The sequence below is a fragment of the Seriola lalandi genome, unplaced genomic scaffold (assembly GCF_002814215.2).
Source record: "Seriola lalandi dorsalis isolate HSWRI2012SDOR001 ecotype SW California unplaced genomic scaffold, Sedor1 jcf7180002052086, whole genome shotgun sequence".
NCBI lineage: Eukaryota > Metazoa > Chordata > Actinopteri > Carangiformes > Carangidae > Seriola > Seriola lalandi.
Genome location: NW_019522639.1, coordinates 681488 through 702055, shown reverse-complemented (window position 1 = coordinate 702055; position 20568 = coordinate 681488). Strand labels below are relative to the sequence as shown.

The following is a 20568-nucleotide window of genomic DNA, read 5'->3' as shown; positions in this document are numbered from 1 at the left end:
CTGACCTGTTTTTGCTGCCGGACTGGGCAGGAGGGGATTGGTTCATCTGTGTATGACTCCCTGGCCAACCGGTAAGCTGGAAGACAATTCAGGTACTCTGGAGCCTTTCTTTTTGTGTACACTGGTGTGGTCCTTGAGCCAAATTTCATATAACCTCTCATGAAGGATGGGTGAAATTATTTAAGGACCAAGATCACTGTATGTTTTCAATATGCAGACATGGCTGAACCACTCACTTGTTGAATCAGTAGAAATTTCACAACTTCATTTTATCTTCAATTTAACACAAATTCAGTTTCCTTCCTCTGAGGAAAATTTGACAAAAACTGAAAACAAGATATGAGCTAGAATACATAAATTTATGCTAAAATGTAATTTCATAAAATATTTGCGCACAGATATTTAGTAAACAATGCACGCAGGTTGAATAGTAGAAATTTAGTTCTTGGACAAAAACTTATAAAAATACTTGCTACTAAAAAGAAAAGCAAAGGTTTCTTCCAAAGTAAAGCATTTCTTGAGGAGTTCAAAGGATATTAGCAGTGACAGGCAGGTAGAAGATATCTGTTTCCGTGTGGATGACAATATCCTGAGAGATGTATTTTTTTGGCTCTACCTCTCCTGCTTGGGCTGCACACATGGCAAACAGTTCAACCTGCAGTTCAACCTGCAAACCAGCAGCCACCTAGACAGACAGACAGTTCACAGCATATGTAGTTTGTTGTCATTACCAATGCACGCTACACCTGAACAACTCACTAAGTTAATATATTTATCTTTAAAAATGTATTTATACATCAAATATGAGTTAATTTGGAAAAAAAGCTAATTCAAATATCAAGCCAAACATTCATTTGAATCATAACTTCCAAATAGACACTTACAGGCCCTGGGTTGTAGATGACCCGGAGGCCTGTAGTTGGGGGAGGCTGTTTCACATGGAACCTGGCAAAGAGACAGATGAAAATAAACCACAAATATTTACAGGTCAAAGTGTTCCCTTCAGCCTTGAAAGTGACCCAGAAATCGCATGCACCTATGTGAAGTCCAGAATGGCCTGTGTATTTAACTATTCATCCTTTCATCTACCCATACCTGCAGGAGTCAACACCCACATTCTTCATCACCACAGTAATGGCAGAGGAGGTGCCCTCCTGCAGTGTGCCAAAGTCCACGCTGGGCGGGAGGAGCTGGAAGCCCCTCACTACAACATTTGGATAAGTCTGTGAAATTGTACGACACTTCCTCCTCACTGGCTCTTCCACTGATAGGAACTGGAATATGGGACACAGACAGAGACATGTGTGAATACATGTGTGTACAGTATTTGTGTGTCTGTGATTGTGACAAAGGCACATGTACAGTAAATGGTATTTTATTGCATGATAACAGGATATTAAGGGGGAAATGGGTCACAGACTGCAAAACAGAAACATAGTGAAGGTAGTTAATTCATCAACATGTTCTACAGTGGCATATCACCACCTCTAGATGTCAGTTTAGGATACTTTTTAATATTCATAGGTGATAAGTCAAACTTAGGAATGTCAGCTGGATACAGCACACACTTTGGTAAAAACAAAAAACATTTCACTTTATTAGTTGTGTAATGTAATTAAATGTGCAATCATTTGAATTTAAAACCCAGGTCATCCATTAACAAGAATAGGATTTTTGTTTAGGAAGCTTTAACATGTAGTGATATATCACATATTTTATTTTTCTAACTGCATGTGTCTAAATGTTGTGTGTGTGTACCTGTTGATTTGGTACACTGCAGGGTTTAGAACTGAGGATGGAGGTTGGTAGTCTGACTTTAGCCCTCCTAGGCTTCCCTGTCACATCCACCTGGACTGACTTATAAGGCCCCGATGAACCCCTCAGACTGATTTCACCTGACATGGATGCACACAAGAACATATTCATTAATTCATATGCAGTTTAAAGCATTCAATCAACCTAACCTGCATGACATCCAACCCAGAAATAATCTGGAAATCTCACTGTGAATCATACAGTGTATTTTTGGGGATCATGGCCAACACCTTTAAACTGAACCGAAAAATAGGCTTTACCAGTATTGTATGTCTTTCTTACCATGCCTTCAAGAAATGGGACAAGTTTAATGTACCCTCGGGCCTGACGATGCTTTAAATAGAATTCAGACTACGCCCTCAAAATGTCCCAGCAACATTCACTGTAGCTCCTGATTGATTATACTATTCCACAACACTATGTTTTTAGCTAATCTGAGAATAGACTGACTTGCTGAAATCACTGATTGGGGGATTCATTTGAACATAGAATAAAAGAGAAGGGTGAAGGGCAAACCGGCAGTCTGAGGTGTGGGGTTAGTAGGTCTCATCTCAGGCATCCTGTCACTTCCTGCTGCATGACTAAGAGGAAAACATCAGATGTTAAGCAGTGTCACGACAACGACTGAAAACATAAATTAGACAAGCAATTTATGTAATAAAAATATAAATGTTGTGTCATCTTCTACATCTAAGTGAAAACTTAGATGAAAAACCTAAACACAGGAAAAGCAAAAAACAGTTAATAACATCGTTTTCATCATTACCTTGCTGACTGAGAGGGTGTTGGGTTTAAAGGTCGTGGGGCTGCAGTGACAAATACAAATACATTATATTAAACACTATGCATGTTAATCAAATCTAAAACTATTGCTTCTATGCATTTGCCAGTGGCAAGTTTTGCCAGTTTTAGAAAATTCAGTTCAATTCAGCCTCAGTTTCCCCGTACAGATTCCCGACAGGAAACCCTGAAAAATGAGTTTGACCTTAGTAGCTCCTAGTAAATACTGCCAGTATAATAACTTACTGTTCTCTTGTGGGGCATCTTTGAGGAAGGTCTCAGCACTGTCTGACCTGGGGATCGGAGGAAGATCCATGGATAGTCTCCTCATGTCTGGTGTTTGGTGCCGGAGCAGATTCTGAAAAACAAGGCATGATGCTGTGTCTCTTACTGTCCGCTGTGTATTTCTGTATATAAATTCAGAAATGTTGCATCAATGTGTGTTTGGACTTATGGGTTTTATCATAATAATGCTGACTCACAATACTTTAAGAAAGTATAGTTAAGTATATATATTAAATAGAACACATACAGTACCTGGTATATTGGAATATTTTCTGGGTGGAAATAAGGAACAATGTTCTTCCTTGTTAGAGCCATGCTACAAGCCTTCTCCTCACAGAGCTCCAGCCTGAAGTACACATGTGTGCAGAGATAATTACTCATGAGTTGAAGGCTCCTAGTACAAATTCAATGTACTTGTTGTGGTAGTATTTCACACCTTTGTCCAATATCTATAGTGCAACCATACTTTAGTAATATTGCAGTAGCTGTGGTAGATGCTGTAGTTCTGTTCCACATAATTTCATTCAAAGGAGAATTACAGCAGTAGCCTCACAGAAAATGAGGGGCTAAAAGCTATTTCCACAGTTAACACACATCAGTGTGTCCACAGATGTCAAGAAGATGCTCTTGTGAATGCAATTTTATAAAATACTTATTTCAAATGTTATTTCAGTGCATTAAAGCGCCTCAGTGAATGTTGATGTGAAACTTTACCAGAATCAGTGTTTTTTTTTAACTTGATACAGTTACTGAATGTCAAGGTAATGGTTAATTCTCATGTACCTGTACCTTTATATTTACCTGTATTGTGCGCGTTTTACTGTCCATTTTGACTCTTTTCCAATAGTGATGCTGGATAGAAGAGGGGGGTTTAAAGGATATTAATACAGTTTAAAAAAAACCTTTTAAATATATATATATATGTAACTGTCATTGTAGAGAATGTTACATTATCTATTCATGTTTTGCATTTTAATATCTCTTACCTGTCACTAGCTACAGTTGCTGTTACTTCTGAAACATCTGACTGCTCAACTTGGGCTCCAACACCTCGGCTGTACAAACTGCCTATGTCCACTGTGGAAACACACAGAGGAAAATGTGACAATTTTTCATATAATGTACAGTAGGTGTGATTAATTAGTTAAAACTGATCAGGTAAAACCAGAGAAGGACAAATCTTCACACAGAACCAAAACATTGCAAGAAGCAGTCACTCACCTGAGGTCTTGTCAAAGATGTGATCTGCATCCTCTTCCTCTGCGAAAGACTATAAAATACATGATTCATTATTTTACTACGAGTGCACATTTGTGTGTCTGTGTGTGTGAGTGTGTGTGTGTGTGTGTGTGTGTGTGTGTGTGTGTGTGTGTGTGTGTGTGTGTGTGTGTGTGTGTGTGTGTGTGTGTGTGTGTGTGTGTGTGTGTGTGTGTGTGTTTTTGCTGACCAGGACCAAATTGAGCAGATCACTGGCTTGGGCACTCTCTTCCTCAGTGCGAGGGTCTTTAACCTTCATCTCCTCTGATCGCTGCTCCCTCTCCATCAAACTCTCTATGTATTCCTACAGTCAAAGCCACATTTCAACATTTGTCAGAATTTTGTAAAAACTGTCTATAAAAGTCACAATTGAAAGTAACAAAAGTCAGATTATTTTCAGGTGCCTGGTATTTTCTGTAACCCGCTTCACTTTAAACCAAGTGCTTAAGCATCATTCTAACCTAATTTTTTTAGGGTAAAGTATCACATGACCATTTGTCAGATAAGGGATGATGGGTAAGTTTCACCTTCAGCCGTGTGTCTATATTATTTTTGAGCAGCCTGGTGAATGGTCGGTGCTGGTACAGTTCCCTCATCTCGAGGACTTTAGGGCAGGTCCTGACAGGTTGGTGCTGTTCTTCACAACCACCAGACTTCTCTCTCAGAGTCAAACCTCGTCCCATGTTGGTACCAAATTGAGGACCCGGGCTCTTCTTCTGAAACAGAGAGAGCGACAAAATGGAGAGAAGTGTCAGTGACTGGCCCTGAGTGTGTTGTTGGCCTATGTGTGCATGTACAATATATTTATGTGTGCCAGTACCTCTACAGAGGGGAAGTCATGCCAGCTGCGGTTTCTGAGGTTGGGAGGGGTAATATCAGGGTTCTGTTTCCCTAGCATCCACTGGGACCACACACTCTGGTGACTGGGCTTTAGGATGGTAATGCCAAATTCATCTGGAATGGTCACGAGCACAAACACACCTGCAAACTTAACACATTATTTTCTGGAGACAGAATATTTCTCTCTTCCTCTTTCATGGGATAACATAATAGGTAAAGAGCACTCAATTTCACTCAGATAATTAACAAATTAACAACTATCTGAAAGAATATTACGCTTTTAACTAAAACATGGCTATACAACACAATAAAACAATTCTTACTGAATTATCCCCTCTGAAATGTAATTTCAGATTCAATAAGGTTCAATAAGACTAAACATTTTATCATATTATGTCTCTTAATTTAAATGATATTGAACAGTGCACCTTGTGTGTCTGGCAGGGGTTCCTTCAGCAGTGCTATGGTAGGGTCAGAGTACGCCTGGTAGAGCAGCTCCTCTACAGTTTGAGAGCTCAGCAGTTCAGTACCTGAGCCATCCTCGTGTACCAGAAACAGCCTGGAAGATGAGATATCTTTTCAAACTTTCAGTAACACTGACATCCACAGAAGTAGTATAATGTTACTGTTAAGAACTGTCATGCTAGTACTAATATTGAGGGATTTAACTATTTGGATAATTTGCAGTCATCAGTTAGTTGTGGACTTTCTTTTTCAGTATTGAAGTTGAATAGTAGAATGAATATATGCCCTCAGAATGGTCGTTATTACAGTAGCGGACCATTCAGAAACTTTTTATGAAGTGAAAAAGCTTCATTGGGGTGGAAATATCAAGTAATTTACTGTACATACTGTATGTATGGAAGCCCACCTGGGACAATGTTCTCTGTGTTTTACATGAAGCCTGGTCACTTCTCTGTCCTCCTCTTCTGGCTCTTCCTCATCATGTTTCATTGTGCTTGAAGCAGGACTGAAGTTCAGCACTGATACCTGCCCGTCCTCCATCACCTATAAGACAGAAACACAGTTAGTAAATGTCAGTTCTGTTTGTTTATTTGTTAAGTTATTCCTTTATTTTTCCAGAAGAGATGTTTCCCTGAGACTCTGAGATTATGAAGGTCTGTTTCTTAGATATAAACTCTCACTGTCCCCCAATGTTAGCCAGTTTCAAACATTAGTATCATGGCAATGACCCATCCTCTTATAAAACTAGTAACTGACCTGAAAGTGGTTCCCATCGGGGTCTATAACATCACAGGCAACTTTGTCTGTGTGACTCAAGATGTAGCTTCCTGGTTGGTTTGTGGGAGTGCCACCTTTTGGACTTGGGGTCACAAGTGGATCAGACGAGTACACACACTTCCCATCACTTTGAATGTGCAGGAGCCCCACATTCAATGGGAACACCTTGGATGCACAAGCATACACACAAACAGGTAAACAGACAAATGTGCAAATGTGTTTTTAACATATGATTCTGCGTAAGAAAGTCTATCAACAAACATTCTGTTTTAATTTAGGCCATCTGCTGGTCATATCAAGACTGACACCATGGTAGACAGCACTGGTATAAATAGGCTAAGAGCATCCCTTTCGATTAAGATAGTCCAACTTTTCTTTAAAAAAACACATTTGGCATAAACCACCCACCTCATAGGCTCCTTGGTTGTTCCCAGTGATGACAGTTCCATCAGCCAAAAAGACGTGAGCCATATGGCGTTCTGGATACATCACCACTGTGGCGCAGCCCTTCTTCTCCACCAACACCACTCGCTCTTTGTTTGACACACTCCCTTTATCACTTTCACATGTGCTCGTCATACCATTCTCAGCCACAGTCTCTTCTGCAAACACACTCTCCTCAACATTCTTATACAATGTATTCTCAGCACAATCCTTTTCACCGAACACATGCTCACACTCACTCAACTCACACTCCTTGTCAGATGCTTTCCCTGCATCGTCCCTGCAACCCTCTTCTCCAATGTCACGAGTATCTTGGGTATGATTGTTGTCATTGATGCTGTCTGCGCAGCGTGTGACACACACACATTCAATGCAGCCACATACACATTCAGAAGTGGCTTTAAGAGTCACACTCTCAGGCTGCTCCCCTGGAAAGGTAGCAGACACAGGAAAAATTGGTGAGCGCAGTTTTGATGTTTTGATTGTCCGGTTGCTGTGTGCTTATGTAGTGTTGACGACTGTGTTTATGCAGTGTCTGCTGGTCACCTGTGTTTGGTGGTCTGTCTTGGTAGAGACTGGTAATCCTGGTTCCATCTGCATGCTCCACACTCAGAGATCCATCTGGGTTCTGGACAGAAACCACCAGATCCTCCCTTCTCAGCATCACCTGACACAACAACACATGCCAAGATAGAGAAGTCAGCAATAAAAAGCATTAGGTGATTTCAGAATGGGACCTGTATCTTAGAGAATGTCAAAATATTGACATTTTGAAGTAGCAAAGTATGTTAATTGTGAGTTTTCAACATAAAAATGTATTATATATACCGTATATATATATATTATTATATATAAATTGATATTAATACCCTGAAAAATACCACTATAGAGACAACTGTTAAGCTTTGTGACATCAGGAGTAATACTGCACTCTTACCTGACGGGTGATGGGGTCTGTAGCCTTGAAGGCATTAAGAGGGGCAGTGGGTATGTGTTTGTGTGTAGTTCCCACAGTGCAGATGCGTTCTCCAGAGGGAGTCGTAGTTAACCAACACCCTCTCCGAGCATCAACCTCCTCCTCTGAGCTCTGTTCTGCACAGACACAGGATACAAAGATCATATGACACTGTTTGCCATTGAAAGTGATACTTAATTAACCTCACAGCAAGGGACAGCATCAAACAACATGGTGGAGAGCAATGTTTTAGATTTGGTAGTATTGCAGTCTGACCTTTCTTGTTGTCCTCAGCTTCGTCGGGAATGTTTTCCTCCTCAACCTCAGAGTCAGGCACCCACACTGGACCACCATCTTGGCTGAAACTGACTGAGCCATCTGCAAACAGCACCTACAGTATACACAGACAAAGCTAATGCTTTGTGTGGCTGTGTGGATACACTGTCATAGGGGGTTCTCACCATTTTATGTAGGAATTCTTGATGTTACAAATCTGCTTGTATGACCTAACCTTAATCAGTTGTACATTTGTTAGTATGTGTAGCTCTATATGAGTGTGTGTGTGTGTATGTATGTGTACCTCAGTGGACCCGTCTCTCATGTAACGGATCACAGTTCCCTGGCTGGTGACATTGCGGGACAGTTCTTTGGAGAGGGCGGGGTCCTGAAGCTGCCTCAGCTCCCCCCTACCATGGAGAGGAAAGCTCTGTCTCACCAGCATACCCTGCTCCTTGGGGAACATTCCTGGACACATAAATTATGTGATAAATAGTTGAGAATGAATATATGTATAGAGTCATAAATGGGAATATAATAGTTATGGAATATCATGCTGAAATTTTAAAGAGGACACATTCATTCAACACAAACTTCTTCCTGTTTCCAGCTAGACTCATTTATAGACATCAAGCAAAGTGGCTAAAATCCTCTTCTGCCAATGTGTATGAGCAGGTAAATTTAAGCGTGGGAGGATTCAAATTTATTATACAGAATACACCCCTTTTGATTTATCATTTAATTTTCATGACATGTACAGATGAGTGTCTAGGGGAAATGTAACAGTTTATACAGAGTTATGTTGCTTTGCACACGCACACCTGTGTATGCATGTCTATATACTTTACATCCCCAATGAAGTGTAACACTGACCTTGAGTATCCTCTCTCAGAAACTGCAGCAGCAGGCCATTAGGAACAGACAGGTTGAGACTGTTGAATGGACTTGCTGTCATTGTTGGCTGGCCTTCACACACCTTAGACTATAGACAAAAACATGATAGGTTATACAATTTCATACCGTAGTATGATAATAACAATATTATTTTCATGGTTAAGGTTTTCTGTGTGTGTGTGTGTGTGTGTGTGTGTGTGTGTGTAACCTGCAACTCTTGAGGTCTGTTCTGGCTGGATGGGGTGTGTGTATTGGAGGGAAGTGAATCCAGGTCTGCTTTAGAGCGCTGGGTGGAGGAGGAGAGAGGAATGGGGACAAGGGTGGAGGCCTCTGTGATACCCTCTTCTGCTTTCTGAGGACTCACTAGAACATCCCCAAACAGAAACAATGTTAACACTACCTGCGCTGTGAAGAACATTCAACCTTGTCCACTTCAAACATAATAATAAGAATACCTGGAACACTGAACTTATTAGCATATTAGCATTAGCAATTATAGCTTCAGAATTAGCAATTTATCAGCATAGTCAAACTGCTTTCAACTTTAACTAAAGACTGAAATACTTAAATACAGATTAAAACTTCACAAAAGGCTTAAAATTGTAGAGTGTAATACCTATATATTCTCCTGTGGGACCATAGAAACTGTATGAAAGGTGAATTCCATTGTTTAGCACTGCTGACAGGGAGCCCTGCTTCACTCTTTTCTTCTCCACAGGCTCCGACACTGGAAAGGATAGAGACTCACGGGTCATCTTAGTTCAGCTCATCAGTATTATCCATTAAATACCATTAATATTGCTGTTAATGCCTGTATTATGTCCCGCATCTTTACCTTTACAGTCTTCCTTTTTGTCATTGGTTTCTTTGCCGTGGGGCTGAGGGGGAGGCTTTGCTGGATCAATAACAACTTGGTTGATGTGTGTGTAGAAATGATGTCCATCCTTTTTCACAGCCAGTTTCATTAGGCTGGAACCTGGATTGAAAACAGCACAAAATGCAAGTATACATGTGCAAAATCAACCAAAGCACCTGTCAACACCGCTAGGTTTCAGTGAAGAATAACTGGGCTGCTTTTGAAGGCACCTGACAAATTTGCATCCTCGACAACCTCAGCTTTGTCTCTATACCTTCAACATAGCTGACATTCTCCACAGTGATGTGTCCTCCGTCTGAAGGGAAAAGGTACTGGAGACGACCTGACACGTGGATCAACTTCCCATCCATTGTGTAGCCGGTGAAACCCTACACATCACACATGAACAGCCATACGCACATAGTAATGTATTACTTGTAAGTAGACATGATTGATATATCCTGCTGTTTTTTTTCTATTGCAAACATAAACTCAACTGTTTTCTGTGTGTGTACTCACATTAAAGTCCTCCTCTGTCTGATACAGGTCTTTGTTTTCCTCCACATGGGCTACTGTGATAGGCATGGACTCCCTGGGAGTCTTGGCTGAGTTGCCTCTTGTCTCTGCTCTGCTCTTTTTGCCACCAGACAAAGTTTTACTTTCTTTACTGTCCGTTGACTTAGCCTCCTCCTTCGGCTGCTTGCCTTTTGGGGCATTCTCCTTCTTTGATTTCTTGGCCATCTCTTCCTCCTTTAGCTGCTCCTGCTCCAACTTCCACGCCTGTAACATCATGCACATAGTAAAACAAACTGCAGTCAGACTGTCAGGGACCACAAAGTAGTGATTAAGTTTTAGAGACTTTGGGAGAGATCAGTCTGCCCCTGTTCTATTTTTGGTAGATAATAAATAATCTAAATATGTCCAGAGAGAAAATAATGACTCTTGAGATAGTCTGCATAAATGCAATGATGTTAAGGCTGATTTTGAATTGGGTCAATCTGGTGCACTGACCATATTTTAGTCATTTCATTTTCATATTTCATATTTCCAAGACTTTTGACTACTGAACCGTAGATGTTAACATGTCTAAAAAAAATCCAATATTTCAAGCATCTGTGATCATTAAAGGAGGCAAACAAGGGAAGGAAACCAAATCTTTAAATCCTACTTTAATGTGATAAGTGGTCTAGTTTGGCAGTAAAAACATGATCACAGCTTCCTCATGAGCAGGCATTCATGCGTTAGATAGCGCTGACCTTAAGGGAGTCGTTCCTGATGACCGGCTCCAAAGTGTCCTTCCCCACTGCAGAATCTGTAGTTTTTTCATCTAGTTCAGGAAGACATTACAAACATTATATTTGTATGGTGGTAAGTGCAGTCTTAATGCCATAGTCTTATGTTGAAAGCTACAGTACCTTTTGGAGACTTAGCACAGCTGAGATTTCTGAGTTGCATTGCCTCTCTCTTTAATTCCTCCTCTCTTGTCCAATCTACAATCATATCGGCAACATGCTCCAGATACTTCCTATCAAAACAACAGTGTTTTAAAGTTTGTAACACTCCACATAGGCAATCTTCCACTAGTCAAGCTATAGAGGTCAAGATACTGACTGAAGAGTCTGTTTGTTGTTCTGCATTCTCACAAAAAAAAAGAAACACAGTACTATTGATGTCCTGTGAGAACAAAACCCCTGACAGTGAGAACTTGCATTCTGACCTGAACTTGACATCAGTGTGAAGGGCTACATCCCAGAACTCCTTGCTCTGGCGTTGGGGACTCCTGGGATTGTGGCAAAAAATATAGAGGATGCAGCTTCCTCTGAAGGTGTCCAAGCAGCGATATTCTTCTGAGGCTAAATGGAGGACCTATGCATAAAAAATGTAAAAAAGGAAAATCTGAATACAAGTAAAATTGTAAAAATGTAAAAAAGGTTTGAGTCCAAATAATAATGTTTTTTAGCTAAAATAAGTCAAATTTTCTGACTTCAAACACAAAAGTTGCCACTGCTGTGTATAACCTTAAGTGTGTGTTTTTTCTTCTATAATTAAGTCCTGTACTTAACTTAACTGTTCCTGCAGCATTTCACATTAAAGACCAAAGAGAACTTAGTGTTTAACATCAAGTAACTGCCATATGTCTCATCTGATGCATTTTAATTAGATTCGACTAGGTAACACAATTTGCATATTTAGCAACACAAATAGGGTAGGCAACACGAATGGCAGGTACAACTGCTTCCTCATGCTGACAAAGACAAGGTAAGGAAGATCACCTGTGGGAAGATGGAAGCATCGTGGTGTTCAGCATAATACCAGTCAAACAGAGATCTCAGCCTACAACTCTGAATGTCAGATAGGTCCAGATGGTTACACACTCTCCCACTGAACTGCTGGAGCAAAAACAACATGCAACATTTTCGGGAGGAAAATCAGAGCAAATGCACATTTTTTTATTAAAGCTTTCAAAAATGTAAGAAGCTGCATTAATAAGAATATATAAATAATACCTCTGTGTTACCAGGGTCCTCAGTAAGAAATGTAGGACCTATAGTAGAAATAAATGATGAAGCATGGCAATAAAGTTGAAAAGTGTCACACATACAGCTGAGAGATATTATGGCAATCAGGTTTCTTAAGTCAGTTGTACCTTGTAATGTACAGTTTGTACAACATTACAAAATCACTATAACTGAGTTAACCAACAAAGGTAACAGGCCTTTTGTCCGTAGGTCATGAAGCTGCTGTTTAGCGTAGGATAGTGGGTCGTCCCAGGGGATTATTGTGGCTGTCTGCTGCTGTGCTTGTCCCAGTGATCCCTGTGGTCCTGCAGTATTCAGTAGTACACCCTTTTGGTCCAGCCTGGTCAGTGGCATAGTCTCAAACACACTCTGATGAAACAGACGCTCCACCTCAGGCCATGACACAGCATCTGCAGGATATCATCAAATTATAACCTCATTGCAATGTGACCAATCAAGAGCTTTTTCCAAGAAACTGAAACTGACTAACATCTTCATGTATGTAATTCGTTGGATTAATACAGTCGAAAAATATTACATTGTGCTTCCAAAAACTAAGGAACACAGCTACAAATTAATAATCATCAGCAATGGGTATACTGTATTGAGGTGGGTGCCTCTCACAGTTTCTGACCCTGACCATCTGTGCAGTAGTGTTGCAGCTGCTGTTTGACTGCCATCCAGCAGGTGTAGCTCTTTCTCGGATGAGCTGCAGAATGGATTAGCTCCCACACTGGAGACAGCTTCATCATGGACAACTCCACCTCTGCTGGATCAAAACCCTGAACAGCCTATAAGTAAGTCATGTGCACACAAACACACAATATATAAATACTTTTCTGGACCAAAGATGAAAAACTATCTACTAACTATGTCAATCAAATTTACACAATTGTAAAAAAATAAAAAAGTACTTACACTGATGTCCCTCAAGCGCAGTGCCCTTTCATTGTGGTGTCTGATAACCAAAGGGTGCTGCGACTTCTTCTGAGTCTCCTCTGCTTCAAACTTCTCTACTAGCCTCTAAGACAAAACGGAATAAAACTGAAACAAATTAGCAAATTATTTCATTCTGTGCAGAGTGCATCTGAAAAACCAGGAGTAAGAGGGGAAATCCTTATTGAGTTTACATTTACAATGATAAAGTAATTCTCACACACCATGATTCCATATCTGGGTTTGGAAACCACAGATTGTCTCTCTTGGGTAGACAAACTGAAGAAAGTAAAATATACAATGTAACTTTTACCTGTGAATCCAGTTTCTGTCATTATACACTCAATGTTGTAAGAACAATGTAAAGAAGATCAGAGAAAGCCACATTTTGTAGCACTGTGTGATTGTACTGTGCATGAGATTAAAGCACCATCTGCTGGACTTATGTTGTCTGTACTGTTGTCAAAAACAGCAAATGAATGTTTTCCTCCTACGCTTTCCTTCTGCTCTACAAGAGCAGTGTGTCCTTCTCCCCCCTCACATTTCACATCTCTGCCCCCCTTCTCCGCGTATGCTGAAATGACGGCCCTCCTTGCGTGACGGAGGAATGGTGGGGGTTAGCTGGCATGGCCCTCGTGCTTACGACAGGCCCTACCCCCTGAAACACAAGCCACTTGTTTCTTGTCAGTGATCCGCAGGCTCCTCCTGCCTAAAATGAGTGTACTGCATTGGCCGGGAATCGAACCCGGGCCTCCCGCGTGGCAGGCGAGAATTCTACCACTGAACCACCAATGCTGCATGTACAGCATTCACTGAATTTTTGTAGTTTTTCCGTGGAGACAATGAAACCTGAAACATTTTTTATCTTGTGGCTTTCAGTCCTGTTGGTTTAAACACAGCATATGTAGAACTATTCATTTCTCAGGGTGTGTGTGTGTATGTAGTTTGGCGTTATGGCCACTGTACCTTCTTGTCTTCCTCATTCTGTATTATAGTCAGCAAGTTATTTAACATGTGGCTTCTCTCTTCTTTTGTGTGCACCAGAGGCAGGAAGCTCTGCAGCATGTAGCTGACGAGCCGACAGTCTAACCAGGGACCATCATGAGGTTTGGGCTTCTCAGCCACATGGGACTGTGTGGAGACAGACTGTTCTGTGGAAATCACCACCTAGAGAAACAAATACACAGATATGGGAAAAATTGGGTTAAACCACCAATACACTATTCAGGATTGTAATAGGCTGCAACAGAGAAGAAAATTCCATTCCCTTCTTTAACATAATGTCTGAGGAGATGCTATTTAAATCAATGTATTTAGTCCACAATTATATCAGCCACAGAAACACTGACCTCTCATACAAGTAATGAGGGAAAATTTTAAACCTTATAAGTCTAAGTCTTTCTCTGACCACACACTTATCATTCACACTGACAACAGACACACACACACATGTACATGCACAAACAGACCTGCTCTAGCATACAGTGCAAGATAAGGGGCACCGAGCAAGCTTCAGGTGGAACCAGGTTCAGTAGGTTGTCATAGTAACGCATGTCCACATCTGTAGAAAGAGGAGGCAGCTCTGTCTCTGTCCATTAAGAAGAGAGGATAAAAAAGAAAGAAGGTTAGATTGTTATCCTACTCTGAGTTTTTAATTCAAACACACACTCACAAGTATATGCCAAAAACACATGAGGAGGAGAGGAAAGGGAAGAGACAGGTTTTACCATGGTCTGGGGGACTTTCCTCCCGCACTGACTTCTTCTTGGAGCGTGGAGTCATGGGGAGAGGGGTCGGCGCAACCTGGAAAGAAAAACTCATAAGAACACACAAAGTACAAAGTTTTGAAATATTAAAACTATGCACCTAGTATCCAGCTGACTGATGACGGCTCACTGGGCAGGTTATAAATATTATTTGGTCTCAGCATATGTTGTAGGACAGCTGATGGTACTGTATTGTAATCACTATGATGGCCACGCTGGACAAAGCTGCTAGGTCCACATGTATTCAGCAGCTTTTGCTACAGCAGTGAACTTGGAGAATATGATATGTAGCCCAGGAATGGTTTGTACAAGTAGCTGTATTTCACACTTACACACTTTCATATAGGGCTGACTGAAAAAAAAAACGATTTCAGATGGAATGGTAATTACTGCATTTCATTTTCACTGAAAATTTGTTTGTGCTTGATCACCTTGAGTCTACGACCACTGAACACTGCCTTATGTACAGTGCCCCAGTGGCCTAATGGATAAGGCACTGGCCTCCTAAGCCAGGGATTGTGAGTTCGAGTCCCATCTGGGATGTGTAGCAGAGTGGCGCAGCGGAAGCGTGCTGGGCCCATAACCCAGAGGTCGATGGATCGAAACCATCCTCTGCTATGTCAAAGTTTTACCAAAGAACCTGAATGTCTTTGAGTTTTAGACTATTTAGACTAGTTAGACGTTTGAAAATATCACTTTGGCTGAGGGACTGTATAACCTGACATACAACATAACATTTTAATTTTATTTTACAGACTAAAAAATTAGTTTATCAACCGAGAAAATAATCTTAAAATTAATAATGAAAATAATCAGTAGTTGCAGCCCTGTCATGAAGCTATGCTGACTGACATGCATGTGTGTATATGTGTACCTCTTTGGGCTGAGAATCCAACCCAACAACAGTGGGTACACTGAAGAGTTTGATGTTGTCTAGGTAGTGCTGATGCTGCCTGCGCCAGTCCAAACAGTCATAGATGAGACTGGCAACACCCTCAAAGATTCGGCTTCCCAACTGCAGCTAGACAGTCAGTAAACCCACACACAGATAAGGAAAAAAATGAAAAATGAAAAATGAAAATCAAATCAACGGCAATGTCAAACTGACTGAATAGCAAAAAGTGAGACAAAACATACAAAATGCAGAAAAAATGACAATATTCAGTATTTTATACAAGAAAAAAAACATTGAGAACACATCTATGAAATACATATCTCACCAAAGCCCCAGGGTCCTGTGGGTGGAAGGAAGGTAAGAGATCTGGGACAGTGTAGCTGAGCTGAGCCACATTGTGGAGGTTGGAGTCCAGTGGCATGCTGTCCAAAACTGGTCTCAGACCTGACCAGAACAGATCCAACCTCGTGGCCCGTACAGCCTGCTCCACACTGTCTGTGATTTGTCGATTGAATTTATTCAGCAAATGTTAAGTAATGCCATATGAACTGACATACATGTAGTAAAGTAAAGGATGTTATTCTTTAGATAAAGTAAATTGATAAGTTTGAAACCATGTAAAAGCTATTGTGCATTATACCGCATTAAATTTGTAAAGACAGAGAATACTCAAGGCAATTTACCTGCATCCAAAACTGGAGATGTTCTCTGGCTAAGCTCATTGTCCTCAGAGGTGTGTTGTTCCTGCTGCACTTCACTAGTTTGTTTGTGCTCTGAACACAATTCGATGACATTAGCTACATTTACACCTATGGCATTAAGGGCCACAATCAGGTGGGGCTGGTAGAAGCCCAGCACCAGAATGTAGTGTTGAGGACCATCATCAGGCTCATCATCTGTGCCCACACACAAAGAAACACAAACACAAAAGTGTATTAAAAGTATATTAGTCGATGTCCAGCCTCTCTCTAATGCACAAACACTACAATTCTATACACATATTGTAAAAGCAAGTGGTAGCCAAAGACCTCTTGTATATACATTTTCTCATTATTCTTTACACATTAAAAATATATAAAATATGTCTTTCATTACTCTGCTATAGATAATTAACAGTGTTTGTATCTATTATTTGCACAATTGGTTTTACCAATGAATTTAGGCGGCTCAACATCATCCCTGCGTTTGAGCTTGGTCTTCTTATCCTGGGAAGGTCCCTCAGGTGAGGGCGGACTCTTTCCCTTTTTGTCAGAAACCTTGGCTGCTCCTTTGTCCTTGCTGGCAGAGACAGTCCCGGCCTTTGCCTTCTTTTCCACATCCTAAAACAGAAGTGGACAAAAATGAAATGAACTCTTTCACTGTTGAACACAAATGATATCATAATCTGTACTATACTGAGTAAAAGGTTTTTGCCAACTAATTCTTCAAAGCCATTTCAAGACTATTACTAAATTATTTACACCTAGAATCACATATATGAGGAAACAGTCACCTGCTCGGATTCCCTCCTCTGCTGATCATTGGCTTTGATCTGAAGCAGCTGGAACTTCAATATTTTTGACATCAGGTCACAGGGAATCTCCTCTCCTGCATCCAGCAGCACCTTAGCAGGCTCCATAACCTACACATACAAAAAATAAGACACAAACACAAAAGAGCAATGCCAACACACAAACACAAACATGCACACATACAGGATGTGCACACACAAACCTAAAGAGCATACACCAGGGGTCTCAAACTCAACTTAGATGGGGGCCGCTGGAAGTAGAGTCTGGGTGAGGCTGGGCCGCAAGTATTCAAAAAAAAAAAAGTACAACAGATCCAATCTTCTCAATCTTTATTATTAACAGTTCTTCACGTTTCAACCAAGTTTCAACCGTCGCTAATTTGCGCTGGACATTATGGTGCGTTCAAGTTGTGCTCGGAAGTCGGACTTTCTGAGCTCCGAGTTGGACATTTCAACTGGAAGTCTGAAATCCGAGTCGTTCCAATTTACAAGTTCCAACTTAACGGGAACGCACCATAACTTGACATCAAACGCGACACCGAAAGCTGTCATGAGCCTGCGCTATGGTAGCCCATAAGTGAAAAATAAAAGCCCAGGGCAAGCGCGGCTCGCCCAACAACTCGGCAAAAAGGTGCGTTTGAGAAAAACGCGCGGGCCGCACTAACACTAAACTTTGATGTCAAGTAGGGGGCCACAAAATAACGTCCCGCAGGCCGCAATTGGCCCGCGGGCCGCGAGTTTGAGACCCATGGCATACACACTTTTTTTCAGTTTCTTTTCAGACAGCAGTACACTAGCGTACAACGTATTAAAATATAATTTCTCTACTATATTATATGAATTTACTCCTCTTAGACATCCCAAGCCTACCTCATAGAACATGGGGACATCATCAGGTTTTTTTGCTTTGGGATTCCCCAATTCATGGATCTGTAACAAAAGAGAAAGTTTTGAACTAATGAAATACAAGGTATTAGAGTTAAATTTTTTGGATTAGGTAGATCAGTTGATGATGAAATAATACTCAGAGTTTCAATTTCATTAGCCAATCATGTTGTGGTTAGTACAGTGAGAAGTGCAAACAAATGCAGATGCAAATTGTTTTATTAAAGCTGAGATTTAATAGAAACATGTAATCGCGTAACTTTGAACTAATCACTGCATTTGCCCAGGGGGAGGAAAAATATAAAAAACAAAAACAGCTCTGCAGTAACATAGGAGACGCTATTAATAAAAAACTATTTCTTACATATTAAACATAGAGTACCTTTCTAAGGGTGCTGTCCCAGGTCAACAGGCCGAAAAGTTTGCGTTGAGGTTGCTGCACGGCCAAAACCAGAGCCTGGACCAGCTCCTCATCTTCTTGACTTTTCCCAACCACCAAAGACACACAGGCCTGCCAAGAGTCCTGGAAAAGGCGTCAGGACAATACGACACAACATAAGAAAATACACGCATACCATCGAAGTCAACAGCTAGAGGTGACATGGTTTCACTTCTGTCTATTTGTCTTACAGTTAATCAACAGGTGGATTTACGCTGACAAAACAAACATTTCAAGGACAGCGTACATCACATGGCTACTAACAGAAGGAAGCTAAACGTTACTCACAGAAACACTGTCATAATGCTGGAGCGTGCGAAAGCGGCACTAGCAGGACTACTAAACAAAGTTTTGCTCGACAGAAGTGCCTGAAAATAACCTCAAAAACAACACATAACCTAAACATCCGGGTTTGACATCTCACCTTCAAAATAAAAGCTCAAATCTTTAGCGTTGCTATCTTTTTACGCTTGTGCTGTGCAAATGTCGTAGGAAGTATGTTTAGCGCAGTTTCCACCAAATTATTCAGTGACCTAATAAATGTCACTGAAGTTGTCTCAAGGAACAGTTTTGAAGATAACACATAATTTCTGAGTCCTATATTTCTTCTTCCTGAAATCGCTAGGTAAAAACGCAGGTAACATTATAACAGAGATTGTGGCTAGCAACCTGCTAGCAACACTGACAACGTACCATGTGTAGTCCTTTTAATAAGAACTCTACAAGAGCTATCTTAGTTTCACTTTGTGTGATAATAAAGAAATGTTTGAGCACATGATAGGTTAAAGCAAAGAAAGAGTTCAGTGAGATAATAAACCTCTTCAAACTGTGCTTTAGTGAGACCAGTCTCCCAGTTCTTGTTGACAACTGCGGCTCCAGCTGCGTTAGTCTTCTTTGCTGAGCCCTTTTTAGCTGCTTTTGGAGGCATTTCTACTCACATACATCAAAAAGAACACAGCCCGCAAAAACAGTCTTTCAGTTATCAAAGCAAAAATATAATTAGTTAAAAACTACAAATTAATTCCAACTTTTCCTGACAGCGTCGCCAGCTGCTTGTGTTGCCCCTAGCAACTGCAAGAACACTATAGTCAAGTACAACAAAGTGACTCTTCCTGTAAACTTTCAAAACAAAAGCAGGACTAACCACACATTTCGGTTTCAATGTTTGACATGCAATAAAAAGAGAACACCTGCACGTAAATATCATATTATCATAACATATTAAGTATTAGTACAGTCTTACCAACTAGTATCAACCACTAAATATTTTTTGTTTAGATGGAAATCATTTTTTGTAGGTGACGTTCAGTCAAATGTTGTTTTCATTCCTTTTCTCCACCAGATGGCAGTAGGATCCCCTGGGCTGGGGGACTCAAAACCTCCGAGGTCAAAGCTTTAATCCCCAAATTATGGTAATAGTTTATACTATTTCCCTATTATATATATAGTATATTGTCTGTAATTATAATAGAAGACAATGCAGCCATTCCATAAGAAAGTAACCTGACAGTTAGCACCATCTGGTATCTAAAAATTAAAAACTAACTTTAATGGCAGCAGTTATGAGCAATAATTCCTCTTGGTCATGTCATTGAATAAAGCCACAAAACTGTGACTGAAATTATGAAAGACATCTGGTTTGTTTTCAGTGCCATAACCCCTGAAAAATGACCCAAAGCTTCCCAAGGATGGGAATCTGGAACACATAGACTTTGGTGTCATGCCAGCTGTATAATGACTGATGAAACAATTTTCCACCAGATGAGCCAAGTAACAAGAAAAAGGTTAAATTAGAGCAATACAAATAAGAAAAGTTCAATTCTAATTCATTATACCACATGAATAAAGAGTAGAATACAGATCTATTTTAAACCACAATGCAGACAATACAGCAAAGAGGATTTAACCTTGGCCAGGTTTTATTTAAAGAAAGGGAGCTTCTGAATATTAGTCAGGTGAATACTGAAGTGGAAT

At 40.5% G+C, this 20568-nt stretch overlaps 1 protein-coding gene and 2 non-coding genes across 3 annotated transcripts; 1 reads left to right on the top strand and 2 right to left on the bottom strand.

Moving 5' to 3' along the window:
- Positions 1-26: 26 nt before the first annotated feature.
- Positions 27-18997, bottom strand: spag17 (sperm associated antigen 17). Its single transcript, XM_023399619.2, has 48 exons — positions 18883-18997; positions 18538-18678; positions 18141-18200; positions 17253-17381; positions 16911-17079; positions 16444-16656; positions 16086-16255; positions 15740-15886; positions 14827-14902; positions 14569-14687; positions 14066-14266; positions 13082-13186; positions 12804-12954; positions 12361-12573; positions 12152-12189; positions 11918-12034; positions 11362-11510; positions 11060-11169; positions 10901-10971; positions 10164-10424; positions 9919-10033; positions 9624-9764; positions 9405-9515; positions 8997-9151; positions 8768-8876; positions 8199-8362; positions 7895-8009; positions 7601-7755; positions 7210-7330; positions 6628-7091; positions 6199-6384; positions 5849-5985; positions 5406-5536; positions 4958-5091; positions 4665-4853; positions 4328-4441; positions 4102-4150; positions 3867-3957; positions 3682-3732; positions 3133-3226; positions 2842-2953; positions 2582-2621; positions 2332-2396; positions 1759-1895; positions 1096-1274; positions 885-945; positions 538-685; positions 27-170 (listed from the first exon to the last, which is right to left on the bottom strand). Exons 3-48 carry the CDS (start codon positions 18150-18152, stop codon positions 43-45), a joined length of 6147 nt encoding a protein of 2048 aa, XP_023255387.1. The 5' UTR covers positions 18153-18200; positions 18538-18678; positions 18883-18997; the 3' UTR covers positions 27-42.
- trnag-gcc (transfer RNA glycine (anticodon GCC)) lies at positions 13824-13894 on the bottom strand. Its single transcript has one exon. It is a non-coding gene; the product is annotated as a tRNA-Gly (tRNA).
- On the top strand, positions 15336-15408 carry trnar-ccu (transfer RNA arginine (anticodon CCU)). The gene has a single exon. It is a non-coding gene; the product is annotated as a tRNA-Arg (tRNA).
- Positions 18998-20568: the final 1571 nt, after the last annotated feature.

Bases quoted from the DNA above. Each gene is read 5' to 3' on its own strand.
- spag17 (XM_023399619.2), bottom strand. The intron at 11,170-11,361 runs GTCAGAATGCAA...TTGTTTTGATAG, and splicing joins CACACTGATGTCAAGTTCAG to GAAGTATCTGGAGCATGTTG. The intron at 2,622-2,841 runs GTAAGTTATTAT...TTGTCACTGCAG, and splicing joins AGATGCCCCACAAGAGAACA to CCCCACGACCTTTAAACCCA.